The sequence below is a fragment of the Fulmarus glacialis genome, unplaced genomic scaffold, assembly GCF_000690835.1.
Source record: "Fulmarus glacialis isolate BGI_N327 unplaced genomic scaffold, ASM69083v1 scaffold3287, whole genome shotgun sequence".
Taxonomy (NCBI): domain Eukaryota; kingdom Metazoa; phylum Chordata; class Aves; order Procellariiformes; family Procellariidae; genus Fulmarus; species Fulmarus glacialis.
Genome location: NW_009224957.1, coordinates 12446 through 32721, shown reverse-complemented (window position 1 = coordinate 32721; position 20276 = coordinate 12446). Strand labels below are relative to the sequence as shown.

The 20276-nt window shown below is 41.8% G+C and overlaps 1 protein-coding gene across 1 annotated transcript in view; it reads left to right on the top strand.

Annotated features, from left to right (window-relative positions):
• Positions 1-19173, top strand: part of LOC104080051 (activating molecule in BECN1-regulated autophagy protein 1-like) — a gene marked incomplete at its 3' end in the record, with an annotated part of 45217 nt that extends 26044 nt beyond the window's left edge. Inside the window, 4 exon segments of the mRNA XM_009582308.1 lie at positions 4811-4894; positions 4896-4976; positions 18439-18519; positions 19073-19173. Coding sequence (XP_009580603.1) covers positions 4811-4894; positions 4896-4976; positions 18439-18519; positions 19073-19173 — 347 coding nt within the window.
• Positions 19174-20276: the final 1103 nt, after the last annotated feature.

Below are 20276 nucleotides of genomic sequence, written 5' to 3'. Positions count from 1 at the left end.
ACCCCCAAGTCCTTCTCCTCAGGGCTGCTCTCAATCCATTGTCCACCCAGCCTGTATTTGTGCTTGGGATTGCCCCAACCCACGGGCAGGACCTTGCACTTGGCCTTGTTGAACTTCATGAGGTTTGCACGGGCCCACCTGTCAAACCTGTCAAGGTCCCTCTGGATGGCATCTCTTCCCTCCAGCGCGTTGACAGCACCGCTCAGCTTGGTGTCATCGGCAAACTTGCTGAGCGTGCACTCGATCCCACTGTCCATGTTGCCGAGAAAGATGTTAAACAGCGCTGGTCCCAATACTGACCCCTGAAGAAAATATATATACTTACATATAAGCCGCCTCCAATGGAGTGTTTTGGTTTTTTTTTAAACTCCATGATCTGAAGAATTTATTTTTAAGAGCGTGTGTGTGTGTTAGTTTTGTTTCTGCATCTACTGTCTGTAATGGTGCTATGTTTGAATAACCTAAGTCAGGAGTGAGGCAGGGAGAACATTTTTTGAAGTTCCCTCAGATTTAGAATGAATATTCTGATGCAGACTGCAGCAGTCTTTCTCAGTGGCCTTGCTGAACTTCTCTAAGGTCAGCTTGGCTGTTCTGTCATTTTCCACAGTTTCCATATGTACTGAGCTCAGAAAACAATCTGCAGAGGAATCAAAGCTGTCATCAAAGAACACCTTTTTTTCTTTTCTTTTTTTTTTAATTTAAAAAAAATCAAAAAGATGCTCCCAAACTGCATATCTAAAGCATCACAAGGGTGTTTGGTAGATGTTTGTTTTTGTCTCTAGAAAAAAAAAATCTAAGCTGCTAGAAAGTTACTGGGAAAGAGACCCTCAGGCTGAATGTTGCCTGTGTGTTGAAGGCTTAAGTGGAATGGAAGCAATCAAAAGTTGATGTCCACTACCAGCATTGCCTTCAGCTCAAGGATTGGTGGTATGTATGCCACTATAGATATCACCAAGAAAATTAATGGCACCAATCAGGTAACCCCTTTAAAACAGGTCTGCTGGCTGAGACACATTTAGATATGTGAGCTGTAATAATGTCAGTGAACCTCCTGGCCACCACCAGCATCAAGGCAGGGTTGATGAGTGGTGTCAGTACTTCTGAAATGTTAGGAAGGTTGGGGGTCTGCACAGCAGTGTCGTGCTCTTGGATGCAGATACACCAATTCTTGTGGCTGTCTTGGGGAACTGGGTCTAGACAATGATGTTCTTGTGACGTGTGGGGTGTGTTTTTTTTTTTTTTTTTTTTTTAAAATTTACTTCCTTAGAAGATACTAAAATGAGGGAGGGTGAAGAGAAGCAGCCTTTGTGTAGAAGTTTTCATGTTGTCCATAAATATGGCCAGCTGGATTGGATATCTAACTGTCGCTGAGGACACTGTGCAATGTAGTAGCTCGCTCTTCAGTACTCATGATGCCGTTTAGAGCGCGATACTTGAACTTTACTAATGCTAGAAAACATTTCCTTCCCTCAGTTCCACTTCTCACTGGCCGTGCACTGGGTGCCTAGAGAATGCGCTGCCGCTCGATGACATGGTGGCTGCGTGAGACAGAAGCTGCTTGGTGCTGGTTTTTGCGCTGCAGCATTTCTCCCACTCAGTGCCTTGTTCTGTGGCGGTTACGTGTGGCAGCATCGCCTCTCCTCCTCTGAACCATCTGCTCCACTAAATGGGGTCCAGTCACCTCAGAGACTAGGTTAATTTAGCTCCTGTGGTGTTGTCAAATACAGCCTACTGTCCTGTGGATGCAAACTTGGTTTAAGAGTTACTGGATAACTTCTATCTGTGTTTTGCCGCTGCTTTGTTAGAAATACAGGTGAGAAATAAACGGACTAGGCAGCCTGCTGTCACTGGCGTGTCTTTAGCCAGCTGGTAGACTAGCTTTGGTCAGGGGCTGATTTACAGTTGTGTTCAATAGCTGAATGAACTGAAGAGATATGTTTAATGTTAACTGGTGTTTCTTATGCTGTTTTGCAGCCTTCTCCTCCCTCCAGGACAGCTAAATCTCTTATGCTGGCTCTCAGCTCTGGTTCTGATTTGTGTCATAACTGTATTCCAAAGATAGATACAGCCTGACAAATACAATTTTTTTTTTTTTTTTGCCCTGCATGCACTCATCTGCAAAGATTAATTCCTTAGCCTATTGCTTTGAATATGTTTCTCCTCTGCCCTTTTATATTTTATCCCTCGCACCTTTCTCTTTGTGTATCAGACATAAGCTTCTTGTCTTCTCTTTGGAAATCTTTTTTGCAGTCTATCCAGTCTACATACCATGTGCTGTCAGGAAGCTGAATCTGGCATCTTGTCATCCATTATGGCCAGTCTTTATTGCCTACTCTTTCTTGTTCTTCTAACAAGCATCATTGTGTTTTTTCTTGTGATGTGCTGCATAATTTGAGAAGACTAAATGTCTGCAAAACTCATTATTCATATCCTTCTGTAAAACTCTCCCTTGGCGTGCTATTAGCAAAGAAAAAGGTTTCAGTGATTACACTGCTGGACTGCTGAGACCACTGTTCATGTTTTCCAGTGTTGCCTTGTTTCCATGTTCCTTTCTTTCTTTATGTGCACATATTATGCCATAGACTTATTTTTAGGCATACACAGAGGCTTTGGCTTATGGAAAAGGCCAAAGAAGAGAACAGCTCCTCATTTCTGAGTGCACTGCTGTAATGCCTTGCTTTTTTATACTTGGCTTATTAAGTCTTTAGGGGAGTAGAGAGAAGTGCTGTGTTTGTACAGCGAAGCCTTCTACGTTACATAAGCATGAACAGCTTTAACTCATCAAACAGTGCATAAAAGATCCAGGAGGAATCCAAAACAGACGGTGTGTGTGGTTCCCTTTATCCTTTTGCTGCTTGTTGACCAAGTTTTTAGACCCCTGAGCCTGTAGTCTGTCTGCTAAACTTGCCTCTTTACCAAGATGGCAGCCTAGTAGGGTACAGGGAGCTTACCTTGGGGAAGATGCTCTCTCTTTGTGTCTACGTGACTTCTAATTCCTTCTTTCTTGCCACCTTCTCTTTTGCTTATATGCCCTGAATGTATGGCGGAATGGGAGATAGAATGTCCTTGATGGGCGTCTGCAGCCAAAACAACATTAATACAATCTATCCCTTGAAGAATTAGTACATTTCTTTTGTGCTGCTCTAGGGAGCAGTCTCTAGAAATACTATTAAATGTAGTTTTCCATTGAAATATGACTTTAGGGATAGTAGCAGAGCACTTTATCAGACCTGGTCTGGTTGGTTGCTGCTCATGCTGTTGTGGATGTGAAATTTAGCCATATATAAGCAAAACCTTACTCCCAGTTCATTCCCATTGAATTGGTGCAACTCTGGAAGGGAGAAAAAAATAAAAAGTCTTGTTAACAATCATGTTATTAGAGCTGATTATGGAGTTGCATTTTTGTTGCTGGTTGCAGTGTAATACAGTGAAACTGTGGTATAGGTCACTATAAAGTTAAACATATCCTTAAGAGTCTTCATGGCTGATGGTCAGGTCCACTGTAAAATGAATTTAGCTTGAAACTTGGTTCTGAAGATAGGTAGCATTCCTATAAGGCAGACAGGCCACCTCTCTTTGTGGTTGCAAATGAGTATATTTTCATCTCTAGACTATCCCCTGGAATTCACTGTTCATTTGAGGTTTTTTGTTTTATTTTTCTTTGTTTAAAGCTGTTCACACTTTCATTTGTAGGTTAAAAATTAGGGCTGCTCTCCATTATCAGTCTCTTGCCCGTGGTGCCTTTGCAGGAAATGAGATTGTATTTTCATGACCCTGGGTAGTACCGGTCTGATAACTTGAATTGAATAAAAAAGAACAAAAGCAAACACATGTATTGGGGTGGGGAGGGAGCTAGAAATTAAAGGAATAGACATCTTAATGTGTAATTACTTGGGGGGGGTGTTGTCATCTCCCCTCCTCCCCCCAAATTAGAGTTCAAGTCTAATCCAAATAAGGCTAAATAAATGATTATTCAAGCATCTGAGGTGACTGGACTTCAATACTGAATAACTGTGTCACAGAAAGCATGTGCTAGGAGCTGTGGATATATGCAGGGTAGGAAAAGAGAGTGTGTTTTTTACCTGTCTAGCATCAAGGAAGGGGGTAATACTGGCGCATGATAGCTGATGCAAACAAAGGCCAAGTTATGCATGAGAGAGAATTAAAAGTTAATTGCAGAGGAAGGCTTTCCCTTCAGGTGGGATGCAAGGCTTTTAATGCTCCCCTTAACATACATCTAGTGGATCTGATGAAATTGCCACTATATGAAATCCCTACCATTTGGATTACAAAGTAGTTAAATAAAGCTGTTAAACCTTTTTTTCTCCTGCTTAATACTTAATGGTGTTCCCATTAAGTACCCTCAAAACAACAGCACCTTCCTTCAATGTTTATTTGAACGCTGCTGCTGTTTGGCATTTCAAGCAGAGTTCACATTGGGAGCGGGCTTGATTCTTATCAGGGATGCTTGCTGGGGTTAGTTGTGTGAACTGGTAATAAATGAAACAATGGTCTCCAGAGAGTTCTGAGAAGCAAACTTCTCTGTGCTGTGCATGAGCTTTTTGTCTATAGGTACTGTGTAGTGCTTCTGTTTGCACAACAAGGGAATCACGTGGGAGTGTAGCGTATAAAGGGAAAATTACTTCTACTTGCTTTCTTTATTTACTCTGTCTTACTCACGGATAAAATGCAAACAGCCAATTTGGTGATATGCTGTTACTGTCCTGGCACTTGGAGCTTAAAAGGAAAAATAGGACTGGCTGTCATTCTATACTTGTGTAACGAGAGTCTGTATATCTCTCTTGCTCAGGTTGTCTCCTGCTGCATATTATGCTCAGAGGATGATCCAGTATCTTTCCCGGAGGGACAGTATTCGACAGCGCTCCATGCGATATTTCTTCCTCCTCCTCTTCTTCCACTTCAGAGAACTCAAGCCCATCTGTAGAGGGAAACGATCTGGAATTTGAAGATTTTGAGTAAGTGTGCATGCTGCCTTGCTCCCTTGCTTGAGTCTGTTGTCAGCACAAGACTGCTTTGTGGCTTCCTACTGTTTACCAATCAAAGACATCTCAGGCTTCCTGTAGGAACAGGTTAAGTCATTCAATCAGTAATTAGAGCAGTGATTGCTACAAATGGGTCTTGTCATTTCTGTTATGAAAATTAAGGATGCTTTAGGCTACCCTCAACACATCAGGCTGTCTCAACCAGATTTAAAAGACTGGTTAAATAAAGAAAAGGAGAATCTCTTTCTCCCATGGAACAGAGGGGGGCTCAAGAGTTTATTAGAGCCTTCAAATCTTGAGACAGAATAGGAACCACTGAGAGGCTTTTCAGGACTTAGTTCTTTGGTCTAAAGCTGTAGAAGACAGCCAGACATGTTCTGTTACTGTTACTTGCTCTATCTGTACAACTTTGTCAAATTAGCTGAAATTCCTGGGATTGTTTTTTTGGAAGACTTGGTGGCCTGGTTTCAGCTGGGATGGAGTTGATTTTCCTCCTATTAACTGGTATAGTGCTGTGTTTTGGATGTAGTATGAGAATCATGTTGATAACACACTGACGTTTTAGTTGTTGCCAAGTAGCGTTTACGCTAGTCAAGGACTTTTCATCTTCCCGTGCCCTGCCAGGTGCGCGAGGGGCTGGGAGGGAGCGTGGCCGGGACAGCATCTGCTTTTGGACTTCTAGTGATACCCAGTGTAATCCCAGCAGACAATTTGTTGCAAACTCTTTCCAATAAATGGAAGTATAGTAATGGATTGTTTAGATGGCACGGAGACCAAAAGCTCAGGGATTTAGCAGAAAACAGAATATGGCCTTTCTAGTCTGTCTTCAGTCATTTCCTTTTAAATACGGGATTTTCCCCGAGTACTTTAAGTATTTCACTGAATTTTTTCCCCCTTTGTGTACATTGTGATTAAAACATAGGATGATTCTGAACGTGGTCATAGAAGTAGCCTACGGTGGTAGTGTGGTAGGGAGGTGTGTTTGGTGGGAGCCGTGAACTCCTCAAAAATCTGGGCTTTTATGTTGCTGGTGTCAGCAGAGGATGGTGTCAACTTTGCTGCTATCATAACTTTCATGTTGACTTGCTGCAGTGGTACGTACTTGAGATGGCATGTTGTTAAAGTTCCACGTCCTTTGTGTCAGGGTGAAGTCCCTTTATGAAGGACACTGGTAACACTAGCTATTCCCAGAAAAGCAAGATACTAGTCCCTTTCTGACTTTTTAAGTGGTGGTAGACTTTTTTTGTTAGAATGTTGTTCTGTGAAGCTGTCGTTTCATGCTCCAGCAATTAAATATTCAGAAGTAGAGGGTGAGTGAATGTCCTCCCCTGTCATTGTGGCCTTGTTTGTGTAAGATATAAATGAGGGGAGATAATGCAGAAGAGTCACTGCCCAGTAGCTTTTCCCAAGCAGCTTCATGGTCTGGAAGAGCAGAAATATGGTGGCTGCTGGGCCCATTTTGTGAGGCGGGTGCGTTGCAAGCATAGACCTTCATATTTCCATTATTCCATTAACTTTGTCTGGGGTGGCTTGTTCTGCTGGGAAAAGAAGAGATGGTAAGTTCTTCATGCACAGAGCCAGGCAAATGCCTGCAGAGAAGTGTGTTCCCCTGCAGATAATATTCACACAGTAAGAGCACCCAGTCAGGGAAGCAATTCAATCAGCCATGCTAAGGTTGTCTTTCATTTCATACTGAGCAAAAAGAAGTGTTTACTCCTTACTGTGCAGTGGCTGAATTTGTTGGTTGAGTATTTCATATTGAATTCTGGTCTGTGCAATCAAGATTTTCTTTCTTTTTCCTTCTCTGCTTCATTATTTCTCCTGGCTCATTAGAGGGAGCTGCTGTGTGGGGGTCCTTAGAGCTGGAACTTGTCTCGTGACTCGTTTGATTTCTTCTGCTGACACTTCACAGTGAAATCTCCTGTACAGAGTTCTTGCTTCTCCTTTTGGCTCCTGTATCCCTCCTTCTTTGCTTGCTCACCTGAGCAGAGTGATGTATTTTTTCGAGTGTTACTTTCTTGCGCTGATTTAGATGCTTTGTCTTCCCTGCTTATCCAGATCTGATGTAGGACAGGGAGTTGCTACTGTGTCTAGCTCTCTGCAGGTCATGCTTTTCTCCTGGAATCCAGTGAATTTTTTTTAAATGTAAAAGCCATAGCAAATTGCCTTGATGCTTTATCTTTCTAAACTGGTTAACGTAGTTGGTAGATTCTCTTCTTGCATTTTCCTAGAGATCAGGAGAAATGTGTAAGGGGCATTAAACACCGGTTGGTTTTACTATACCTAGAGCCCTGGGCAAGGAGTGAGCTCTGTGCTTGTGCAGGGTGCCTGGGAGACAAGCCTTTCTCAGCTTTCATCTTTTGTGGGGTTCTAAGGATTTTTCTCCTCTAAGATTCATTATTGTATCTTTTCAGCTTTGCTTACCTAATGACCTAGTAAGGGGCATGAAAAACTTGGCCTCTGCACTGTTTGTGTGCATATGGCCTCTAAATTTAAGCTAAAACCTCTCCTCCTGTATGTCAGTCTAATGTTGTCATTTTCTCTATGCGGTTTCTCCAGAAGCTCATTTGAATTCATTCATAAATACGCTTAGTTTGTGATAGCAGTAGCAGTAGTGTTGGACTAAGAATGTGAATTAGAGTCGTTTTTTATAGGTATTTGTAATATCCTTCTATTATACCAGCTTTTATGGACAGGGGAGGAGGAGGGAGACACAAGCTATAACTGTGTTATTTGGTCTAATAAGATGTTATCTCTCTACATGTGCTGCCTGTGTTTAACCTGTCACTGTTGTCATCTTACTGCTTATTGAATACAACTGACAACTGTAAACTTAGTCATGTCTGCATGAAAGCATTTAATACAGTTTGTAATATACATGCAGATTGTAATATTAGGTTGTAAAAATTGATGTAAGTGGGTTTTAAGGTTGGCTTTAGCAGAATCCTAAGCTAAAATGAAAAGGCTTCTTGAATTCTGGGATAAGAATCTCTGAGTGGAGAATGACGTCAATTTAGTCTTCCGGCATAACTGGTAAAAATAGATTCTTTATAGACAAGTCATAGATGTTGAACCTTCTAATTCCAACGTCTTTTTTGAGTGTCTTATGTGTGGATCACATAGTGAATTTAGATTTTTAGAGCTAAACTATCTTTTCTTTTGACTTCTTCAACAAGTTTGACTGGGTCTTTTTTAGAGACTTCCTTTAGTCCAGAACAGCTCTGATGCTGGAGACTGTGGGTGATGCTTCTAGGACTCCTCGGATTGTGCAAGCTAATTTTTTTCATGTGTAATTCTAAATCTGTCACCATAATCAGAATGTGAAGGTGTTTCTGGAGATGAATTCTGGCCATCTATGTCCCTTTTTGTCTGCAGTAAGCGTGGGAACAAATATACAAATGCAGGTTCGTTTTATCTGTCAGACTGAAAAGCAGATATATAGGACAGTGCACCACCTCGCTGTCTGAAAGCCTTGCTCAAATCCTTCACTACAGTTCTGTAAAGGCTTTCAAGCCAAGGCTAAAGGTGTGACTGTGGCTGACGACTCTGTCTGCTTTTGAGAGTGGGCTGCCTGGTAGAATCTAGATATGAAGGAGCTTGGAATTACACTCTTAATGTCTGCAGCTTTTCCTCTTTCTATCCTCTCCTTTCTCCTTCCTCCCAGGAAGATCTGTGCTGGGGTGGATCCATTCAGGTGTGCCATTGTCACAGACTAGGAAGGTCTTTGTTGTGTCTTCAACAAGGAGGGCTTTACCTCACAGGCCTGAAATCTTGTTTTGGTGCTTTATCTTTTTTATTTCTTTTGAGACACCACTGAGCACCCAGACAGAGAATATGAGCACTGTAGGCACTGTTTTACCATAATGGGCATTCTGGTTTTGTGGAAGCAGGCTCTTGCTTTGCAGAGTTGATGAATCACTTAAGGAAAGCTTACAAGATGCAGGGTGATATTATTTGGCTTTATTTGTCAACATAATATCCTTTCGTTTAAGGCATGTTCTGGACCAAGTCTTGCGGTTTCTCAGATGGGCATCTTGCAGGGGTCTCTTCATAAGTGCATAAGATAAATGAGTATCCGCCATGCCTGTCTTCTGCCATTTTTGGTTGCTTTGTTGACACTGTCACAGCAAGAACTGCCAAATCTAAGTTCTTCCAATAGCCTCTTGCCTTAAAAGGTTCTAAGATCGCAGCCTGCCAGCTGACTGCTGCTGCGTTAAAGCTGTAAGTCTCACTTCCCGTTTCTTGAATATGATTTTCATTTGTTTCGGAGAATAGTATGGTAGATTCTTTTTGGCCTCTTCCATAGGTGAAGTGTTTGGTTTGGGAGTCTGTTTTGTGTCATAGTCGGTGCTCCGCTTCAGGCTGGCGTTTTGGTTTAACTTTTTTATGTATTAAGGAGAAAAGTGCACGGCTGATTAGACATTTCATGCAAGATCCAGGCAATCACCCTTCTTTTGGAATGTCTTCATTTAAAGCATCTTTTCTTGTTAGCTTCTTTAAGAACCTTGACTTGTGCACTTGGTACCGGAAAATATTAATTAGGAACTGCTTGGAAGCAATTGTGTCTGAACTAACATTGTTGTGAGAGAGAGAAGGGGAGACAATGGCCGTGGCAGTGTGGTTACTCAGCAGTGTGCAGTTGGGTAGTAGGTTTGGTTTGGGATTCTCTTCTCCCTGTTACTTCTCAAGTAGAATGGTGGAAGTGGGTTTCAGCGAGGGAGTTGTGTGTCATGGTGAGAATAAGCATGAGGTTTGCTTAATGGCTGAGACAGATTTTGGGAAGTTTGAGTGAGGGGAGAGGGAGGTTGGAGACTACCATTTACTGAAATAACTTCTTCCCTACCCTTGTGAAGGAGTTCCACGCTCGTTTTTAAATCCGGTCTCTACCTTTTCAGTCTGACTCTGTATCATTGTTTGCTAGAGACACAGCAATGGGAGCACTAATCTGCACAAATGCCAAATTCACAATGCACCTCCTGTTTTTTCTTAGCACACCAACTACTGAGAGCACACGGGTAGAACTTGGACTCTCTGTACAGCCAGTCTTGGTCTTTACTGCTCTCCTTCCCAGCTGTTCACTGTGCATTCATGTATTTCAGAGTGGTTTTTCCTTCCTCTGACAACCTTCAACTTCTGCAAAAGAAACTCCTTCAGATAGGAGCCAGGTTTTCTTGGCAGGAGAAAGGAGAGATTGGAATGGCTAAAGTTTTGTGTGAGACTTGAAATAAGCAGGGAGCTTTTGATCTACAGCTCCAGAACAGCAAGACAAGTTCTGTCATTGTGGAGGGAGAAGCGTAGGGAATCCCAGCAGTAAGGAAAGGGGTTTACTCTGTAGGGTGACTATAGCTTAAGCTGACACCTCAGGGTGGATGGGATGCCAGGTGCTAAGTTCTGAAAGGACATAGTGAGGGTGGATAAGAGAGGTGACTTGATCAACGGTAGCCTTTTGTTGTAGTGGTAGAGGGGTAGCGTGTCTGAACTGTGAGGTTTCTAAAAGCAATTAGGCTGAGGGTTTTTTTCCATTTTTCTCATTATCATCCTGATGTTTACATTTGAGGTTAACAAAAGACATGGTAGGAGATGTGAGAATCTATATGGGCTCTTCATGTCACTTAAATGGTGATGGAAATGGATTTTTAGGATCTGTGACGCACCAGTATACTGCAGAAAAAGCAGTGATTTCTTTCTGGAAGTCTTAGATGGGACAGTTTGTTATCTGTCTGTCTTACTTGAGCAGCTACAAATAATATTCTTGTTAGTAATTTGTTATTTGAGTTCAGATAAAGATATTAAAAGCAGGATTGCTATTTTTTGTACGTACCTGCCTTTGTTGTTTTCTTCCCAGAGCCCTTTTATCTGTGGTTTTGATGCCGTTTCCTCTGCCTCTGTTTCTTGGCTCATATGGCTCTGCCTCATTGTTTTTGATGAAGATGGACTTTCTCAAAACTGGCTTTCAGGGCAGACCTGAATTTTGTGGAACTTGGTGGTCACTTTCTGTGCTGTTTTTTTCCTCTCTGTTATAGGTTTCTGGAGCAGTTAGCACTGGGATGTTGCTTCCAGATACATAGAAATTTATGTTAATTATATTCATCATCTTAAACACAGTTGCAGGCTAAGAATGCTAACAAGTCCTGGATGAATGGAAATGATATTGAATCTACTCTTTGAACTTCATTTTTCAAGGATTAGTGAGAGTCTTAGCTTGGCTTGTGATCTACTCATAGTAGCCTGCAGCTTCATTTTCCCTATTCTTTTTATCTTTCTCTTTTGTGACAGTCTTTTATATTCCCCTTATCTTGGTCTTAATGTCTAATAATACTGCCTGAATGCGGTGACAGGCAATGACTATTTCCTTGCAGCAGTACCGCAGGATATTGCTAACCTCTCCAGCATAATGTTGTTTTACCATTAAGTCACATTCCAGCAAGGCAAGTGTCTTCATAGCAGGGTGGTGAAAGAATGAGTGCCTTTTGAAAGAGGACAGTTCCCGGAAAAGCTCACATCATATTCCATACTGTTGGTTGCCTGGGCTTGTAGAAACAGTTTTGATGTCAAGATGGTACCCTTCATGCATCTGAGTTTTTCTGCTACTTATGAGCTATGTTCATTATTTTCCTTTTGCTTTTATTTTGTGTCTGTGAAACTCTTAAGTCAAACTAGGTCACCTAGTAGGTGATGTCTGCTGTTAATGAGAGTGATTAGGAAGCAAGCTGTTACTAGTTTGTTGCTGGCCACGCAGAACAGGCAGTGGTTAGCTTTCTTCAAGCCTGTAGGTCTAAAAGATCAGGGTTGCTTGTGCAGTTATGTCTTCACTTCTGTTTCCCTTGGAAGAGCAGTAACATAACAGAGCAATAAATTAAAAAAAAAAAAAAAAAAAGTTGGTGCTTACTTTTGACACTTTATTCCGGTATGGAAGCCTGATGGGGCAGCCATTTGTATGTTTGCGCTACAGACTTGTGTTCAATGAGCACCAGTTGTGAAGTTTCCAAGTAATTAGAATTAGCCGTAATGATGTTTTCCCTAGTCATGCTCATGTTTCTATGAATGTTTGAAAGTGGCTAATTAAGGGGTCTCAGAGGAAGGGTGGTTGTAGTGGTGGATGCCCTGTTTTTTTATAAAACACTGAATACAGTGGTTTCCTTAATACCCGTATACCAGGTCTAGGCTGAGGAGTAGGGATTCTCTACCTTCGTCTGGCCTCTGATGTTTCTGTTTTCTAATGACTTACTGTAGCTATGGAGTGTATTAGTCTTACTCTAAAAGGTGTCATCAGTTTGTGAGCCCACCACACAGTGAGGTGATTAAAATAGAGGCAACTGAATACTGCGCCTAAGTAAGAGTGAGTGCTTCATTCTGGTTCCAAATCAGTCTTTCTCTGAAGCAGTTAATCCTTGGCATTTAATGGGCAAGTGCTGCTGTTTCTCTTGACCAGGTGATAAATCCTCTCTTATGTGATGCTTCTCTGAAACACTTGATCTTCTGAAGTGCCATTTTTAATCTTGTAAATACATTTTCCCCTGAACAGCCCTCTGAGAGATAATCAAGGCTGGGGGGGGTTGTTTCCCTCTGGTCAGAGGAGCCATTAGTAGCTCAGCAGTCTGCTGTTTTATAGGAAGTTTTAGCTGATAAATAGATATAAGTTTTCCCTGGTGTTCCCTTGAAAAAGCTGCAGTGAAAGACTGGCATTTTAGCCGTCAGATGAACATAGGAAGATGGAAAGGCACCATGTCTTAGGTGACTTACCTAACTTCTTTATCAATTACTGTATTAAGTAGCTATGTTAAAAATCTGTTCTTCTAGTTTCTGTCTTTCCAGCTGGGCCGCATTGCTCTTTGCAGTTTCTCTAATATTTTTATTCTTCAATTTTGTTTGGCTTCCAGTGTTATACTTGGGGAGTTTGCTCCATGGTCCTAATACATTTAGTGCCAGGAAAGGCTTTTTGTGTAGCAGATGCTTCTTTTTGCTTAAATTTTCTTGTTTCTTGTTGTCTCCTTCTTGTTTCTTATTGTTCTGCCTTAAGTACTTCTCCTACAGTAATGGTCATATCCTTCAAAGACAGATAGATAAATTTATACCTTTCATTTTTAGCAGGTTATGTATATTCTTTTAAATCAGTGTTTTCGTCATTTTAATATCTATGGATGTCAATACTTGCACCCTTTTTGATAGGACCAGTGCTCCTGACTTGCTTATTTCTATCTACTTGTGGAAAAAAGTCTCTGCTCAGAGAAGTCAGTTGTCTTGAATCTTTTCTTTTAAACATAATCCTGTTTTTAGGTGAGATACTCTTGTCCTCAGAGCCATAAGTAGGGTGGTCCCCTTTTTCTGGGTTGAGTTTACAACTTCTCCAAGACTTAAGGACTGTGAGTAAAGTAGCATATATGGTTGGAACCTGTATTTTTTGATTAAGAGACTAGTCCTGCTGATCCAGGAGATGTTATTCCAGCTACTATGTGTCTCTGCAGACTTACAACCAACTTGCAGTGTGGCTTTTCCTTTTGTCTTCTAGGATACCTGTGTCTCGCTGAAATATTCAGAATGTCAAGGTTTTATTTCGTGTTTACCTCTCTATTTTAAGAGGCTTATTTCCTAGAAACGCTCCCAGTTTTGCCTGACTTAATTTGTAGGAGGTGCTCAGGATCTTGTAGGATCAGACAGAGGAAAAACTAAAGTTTTAACATCTTCTGGTATTTGCTGCTCCTCTCAGTTGTAAAGCTAGTAGTTAACTTTCTATCATAGTGTTCCCAACACTGTATGTCCCTTACTCATCAGGATGGTGCTGGAGAGTGATCGACGCGTTCTTAGAATCACCAGCAAACGTGACGTTCCCCTCACCACCTTTTTTCCTACTTCTATAACCTTTGTGAAACATAGTACACACTTTATCTCGTAGTCCTATGCAGCTCTTGTGAGTACACCCTTCCCAGGATATATGTCATCTGTTTCCATCTAAATCAGCAGTGAATCCCGTGAAGTGAACTGCAAGATTTCAGGACCTGTTTCTTCTTTAGTATGGCCAGTTTAATATGACATCCTCCAGGTACCCTCTTTAGAGACAGACTTGACCAACCTCTAAAGCCAAATAAGTTTGCATTTTCTGGTAACCTCCCCTGAGCTCCTGATAGGATCTTTGTGCTACTCCTGCCCTCTGTGTTGTCTCCTCTGAAGTAACCTCCTGCAGTCTTAAAAAATTGATAGCAAGTAAGTGGAGATACTTAATGTTTGAAGTACCAAGAAAATGTTATTGTTTTTTTCTGTTACATCAAGATGGTGCAACTGAATCCAGTGCCAACCATTAAGGATATTAGGAGAGGCCACTTAACCAATTATTTAGCATTTCTATTGTATGTAAGTGTCTAACCTCTGCAATAGAAATTGGTTTAGCATTTTAAATTGACTCGCATGAAGCACGATAAAATGGTGAAAATACGGAACAATTGGCTTGGTTTGATACAATTTGATTGTTATGAACTTGCATGGCTTACTGGTGCTGACTCTGATAATTAAATGGCTTTTCAAAATGGTCATTGTTGACCTAATTCTATTGGCAGTCTAGTCAGTGGGAGTTTTAATATTGACTACAATGGGAACAGTTAGGCGAACAGATTGCATTAGAAATCCCATGCTGTGTGTTTAATTTCACTTCCTGATACAACAATCTCTAAATATTAAAGAGAATTCTTGCCAAGATAGAAAAGCAGAACATAGCTTTTTTTCCTTTCTGACAGTCTTGACTATCTTCTGTATCCACTCAGTTATTAATGCGGTAGCCAAGTTACCAGATGAAAAAGAATGCCTTTTTCTCCAAACTTCAGGATGCAAAGTTCTGCATCTCCATCTCTGTTTTCAGAGCTGGCGTTGCCACTCCATTATATTTACATTGGTCAACTTTTCTCTCAACAAGCAAACAAAACAAATAGCGGAAAAATCCAAGGAGATTTGACTGTCTTTTTTTTAGGGTTTTAGGGTAAACTTTCATCTTTCTTATGACCTATTAAAGGTCCATAAATCTCCTGAATGTTTGGGAATTGCTTTCTTTTCCTGCTCCATTCTGTGTTAGTGTTAATGCTGTTTTTCCCCTATCAACTCTTATTCTCCATATCGCTGTTTTGATCTGTTCCACACTAGTATCTGAGCAAATTATGAATGATCTAAATTTTGAGCCAGACCCTTAAAGTTGTTTTGACCATTTGCTGGTTCTTGCAGTTTTCCTCCTGAGACAAATTAGTCTGTTAATAATTACAGTATTAAGTCTCCCTTGTCACCTTATGTGCTGATTACTTCTGATTCTTTCCCTGCACCTTGCTCAATGGATTGCTTAGTTCCTTCATTATTATTTTTTCACTGCAGAAGTTTCCCTGTGCTGTTCATATTTGCTGGTGCACTTAAAACAAAGGGCATTGCAGGAGACCCGTTTTAGCCCTCTTACAGCACTTGCTGTGGCACATTTTTGTTTCATTTACTTTTGCAAGGTTATGAGTTGCTTTACAGAAGAGGCTTTTTTTTATGTAGACACACACACTCCGAGGGATCTGCTTTTGCAGGCTGTGTTAACTAAACTATCCACTGCAAATCGTTAGCTAATGAGTCTGTAAGTAGTTGACACTAAATAGAAAGTAGAGCGTTAGATCTTCACCAGTACTTGAGACAACTTTGGAAACTTTTCATTTCTTGCCGGAGTGCTTCACGCTGGCACTGCAGTCGTGCTAACATCTGCTCTCCTCCCTGTCAGCAGGCTGTATGTGGTACAGAAATAACACAAAGTGCCACCCATCTTCACTGATCTGTAGGGGTTTTTTTATTTTCCTTTTTAGAAGGTGCAGAAATAATCTTCAGCTGGCACCGGGGTAATATCAGCTGTTCTAGCTTTTCAGCACTAGACGCTTAAAAACATTCTTGTATGGAGTTGAGCATGGGAGTTTAGATATAAATGACTCTGTAAATTAGTGATTCAGAGTAATGTTTAGTAATATTCCTTTTCAGCACAGGGGAGTGTATCTTACACTTCCATTACAGTAAATAGGAATTCTAGCATTCTCAAAGGATAGTCACTGTCTCTCATTCCCAATTCTGCTGTGTGGGTTATAGGGCTGTGGCAATTGCGGTGTGGTGTTTTTTAATTTTTCTTTTTTTTTTTTTTTTTTTTTTTTTTGAAAGGGATGTTAAAAATAGATTGCTGTCTCTTGAATCGATAGAGGCTGTGTCTGTCATGGTGAAAAATGAAGAAAAGTCTAGTCGATATTTTTTCCCTTTTAGGCTTTTTGTATTGAGGGAGGGTTGTATGCACAGCGAATGGGACAGTACAGGATGGAGTTCTTGCATCAAAAAGTCTCGTTGATTAAAAAATTTGCGTCCTAAAATGTTTTTGTGGATGCTAAGAGCATTGGCTAGTGGCATTTTAAAAATCTTGAACAATTAGTTGCTTTAGGTCTCTTGATTTGGACTGTAGGAGACTTTGCACCTTTCTTTTCTTTTGTTTGCTGGAGCTAATTTCTCATTCCTTTTGAAACCTGCTGCAGAGATTCTCTTCAACTGGAGAGTTCTGCAGGGTGTAGTCCTGCTGTTGTTCCTCTTGTGCTGATATTTGTCCCTTTCAAAAGCATCTTCTGATTCTAGTAAATGTCCAAAGCAAATGCAAACCCTGAAAATCATTTTGCTGCTTTTCTCCCAGGGCTGCATATCAGCGTCGTTTCAAAAACTGCTACCTGGACTTTTAAAAAGTGTATTTCTTGTCTGACTTCCACTAGCTCTTACTGTGTGTGGCAAGATCTGGAACGTGACACTTCTTTTTCCCTTTGGCCTTTTCTCTTTAGCAGGAGAAGTTGATATGTCAGCACTCAAGTTCCCAGGATTCTTTCGTTATTGATCCACATCTGAATAGGGTGGAGGCCTCTGATAAAAGAACAGCAGCAGCTTTTACTTTGCTGATTTCAGGAACCCTGCTGGTTACACAGAAACCTCAGGGTGACGTGCGGCTTTGGCTGTGAACTGCAAATGCTGCGTCTGCAGTAGGAGGAGAAATGGAAGCTTTGAACTTGGATTTAGATTTGGTTTTGGTGAAATAGCTTGAAATGCTAACGAGCTTTGCAGAACAACCTCTGCTCTTGTGTTCCTGGTTCCTCAAGTGTGTGGGAAACAGCCACGTAATGGACTTTCTTCTCAGCCCACGTTTCTTGCTCACTGACTTTAAAAAAGCGAAACAAAAAAAAATTATAAAATGCACAGCTTGCTGGAGTGGGTTAGGAATGTGCTGCTAGTGTGTTGCATAAGGAGTATTTAGTTTCCTAGTGATTCCGAGGCTCCGCAAGTAATATTCTCCCCACAGCTGCCTGGGAAGGAGACAAGTAGGGCTGCAATTACAAATGGGGATCTGGAATCCAGGGAGAACAGACTTGCTACTTGCGCAAGGTCATGCAGAGAGTAAATTTCTGAACGGCGAATAAAGCACTGCGGAGGTCTGTTTCAGAACTCCAGAGTCACTGATGGACTCTCATCATTTTCCTTGCAGTTTTAGCGCTGTATAATTACAGGTCCTCTTGTGACCCATGAATGCAATATCAGGAATTTTGTTTGCTGGGGACTCTGGAGATCCTCCGCTTTGGCCTCCTGCTTGTTGTAGGGTTGTTATTGCCAAAATCAGACTGGGTCAGCCATGGCTTTGTCTAGCTCCTGTCTTGAGACTTCCGAGCATGACAGCTCCGCAGCCTCTCTGGGTGACCTGTTCGGTGTTGCACTGCCCTCCTGGGGAAGATGACTTTCCTGTGTCTGCTGTAGGACAATAGATGCTAGACCCTTTCCCCTCATTCCCCAAGGCCCAGGCATTTATTGTGAAACAGAATGAGAGGTTTTTGAGGAGGTACAGTTTTGTCTGATACCACCTAACATTTCTGACTTCACTGGAAAAGCTTGTGAAAGGTGAGATTATCTTAAGCTGTGATGGCACTTAAACCGGACCTTGAGGGAAGGAGTGCAAAAGAATAGTCTGCAGATTATGCTCTTTTGCCTGCACTTCTGGGAATGAAAAAGTGAAACTTAACAGATCTCTCTGACTAACAGAAAGTTCTCATCAGGACTGTGGTGTGCTTGCTTTTGCCCTCCCAGTCCAAATTCTAAAGTTTCTCATTCATTTGCTCAGATGCTAACATTGATTCATTGACTCTGTTGTTCTGTTGATACTTTTGAGACATTGTCAAACAGTGAAGGAAGTGGACATTAGGCTACCCATACGTAAAAATGTCAGGAGTCTTTGGTACAGTAAGTTGTATGAATTTGGAATATCAGAAGAATGAGACTTATGCAGGAGAACCATTAAATCTCAGTGGCATGCTCAGGATGACTAAGTGACGTTGTTGGGTTTTTCTTTTCTTGGAGAATACTTTATTACATAGTATTTTTAATGTATGATTTTTTTTTTTTTTTTCCTCTTTTGCTGAAGGGACAATGGAGACCGATCCAGGCACCGAGCTCCCCGGAATGCCCGCATGTCTGCACCATCGCTGGGGCGCTTTGTCCCGAGGTAAGGCTTGTACATGTAAGAGTAAAAGGGTGTGGAAATCCTGGAGGTAGCAGTTGCAGCACAGCCCTCTGGTGCTTTCAGATGGATTCCTTTTCTTGCACAGGGCTGCTGTGTTCTTGGTTTGCAATTTCTGGGACCCCTGAGATGGCATGTTAGTATGATCAGCTTATCCTGTGACATTTGAAGGACAGCATGGTGCTTCTTACCTGCAGGTTGGGGCTACGGCGTGAAGGCAGAATAGGAGGGGAAAATAATCTGATTGGAGATTCTCAGCACAACGTGCTGGTTTGAGATTAGGAAGCTATTGTGGGAGGTAAAGGATTTGCTTAATGCTGATCTTCACAGACATGTTGATCAGAGGAGGATCTAATCTGTAACTTGCCTTTTGTTTGAAGCAGTGAAGTGGTTGGCTAAGCAGACGGGTCCAGCCTTCCCTCTACTATAGTCTGCTGGAATATAGTCATGTTTCCTCAAAGTAATTGCAGTTGCCGTCCAGGGCTGTAGTATACTGGGATGTCTTTCTCCATGTAAGCTTACTCTCTTTGTTTTGCAGACGCTTCTTGCTGCCAGAGTACTTGCCTTATGCTGGGATTTTCCATGAACGGGGACAGCCTGGCTTGGCCACCCATTCCTCTGTCAACAGGGTTTTGGCAGGTAATGAGATTTCCTTGTTTGCAGTAGTCGTGTATATTAGTGGTATTTCTCTCGTGAATCTGAGCAGAGAAGGATTGGTGAGAAAAAATGTAATTCCAACTTTTGAGGTTCTCTTTTAAGTTGTCTGAAACAAGAGAAAGGACTGTTGGAGTGATGTGGTGAGCTGTCATTCAAGTGCTTGGGCATTGCGGATTCCACACTTCAAATATGTGTATGGGAGTCTCTGCATGAATTGGGGAGGGGTGCTGTTAACAACTCTCCCTTTGTTTAACTTCCTCCCCTATTCCTAGATGTCTTTTTCTTAACAACCTGACAGATTAATGATCAGCTTGCTGCAGGTCCTTCTAATTGAATTATAGGGTGCCTTGTTCATGTTCCGGCTGGCAAGACGCACACAAGGCAATGCGGGATTCAATTAGGATCTTAATAAGTGCATATTAAAAAACTCAGCTGCCACCACATACAGCACAGAGGCATTTGGGAGACTTAAAGGGCAGGCGGAGGTGGGAAGGGAGGTGGGGGGAAGAGGAATATGGCACTCTGGCAGTTCATGAATGAGATGGTTACAGATGACACATCTTAAGGGTGGGTCTTTTTTGGCTGGGTCTGAGTTGCTCTGTAATCAACCCCGGTGCGGGGGAGTCATCTTGGAGCTTGGGGGAGAATGAGGGATGATCTATGGACAGGTAGGTTGGGATTTGGTTCTCTTCCTTCCTGTAGGTAATCACAGGACCACCACTGAAAGGAGTGCTGAAAGATTTCTCAAGAGGCTGCGTGACCCTTTTCCTTGAACAACTATGCCTTAAGCCATTTTGGATGGGATTTATCTAACCTGTTCTTAAGAGTCTTCCTTGGAGTTTTCCCAACCATTTTGGGGTGGAACTGTTGTCCTGGTTTCGGCTGGGATAGGGTTAAATTTCTCCCTAGTGCTGTGTTTTGGATTTAGTATGAGGAGAATGTTGATAACACTGATAACTGATGTTTTCAGTTGTTGCTAAGTACCCTGCTAGTCCAAGGACAGCTCCCATGCCTACTGACTGAGCTAGGTACACAAGATGGGAGGGAACATAATCAGGACAGCCAGCCCAGCTGGCCAATGGGGT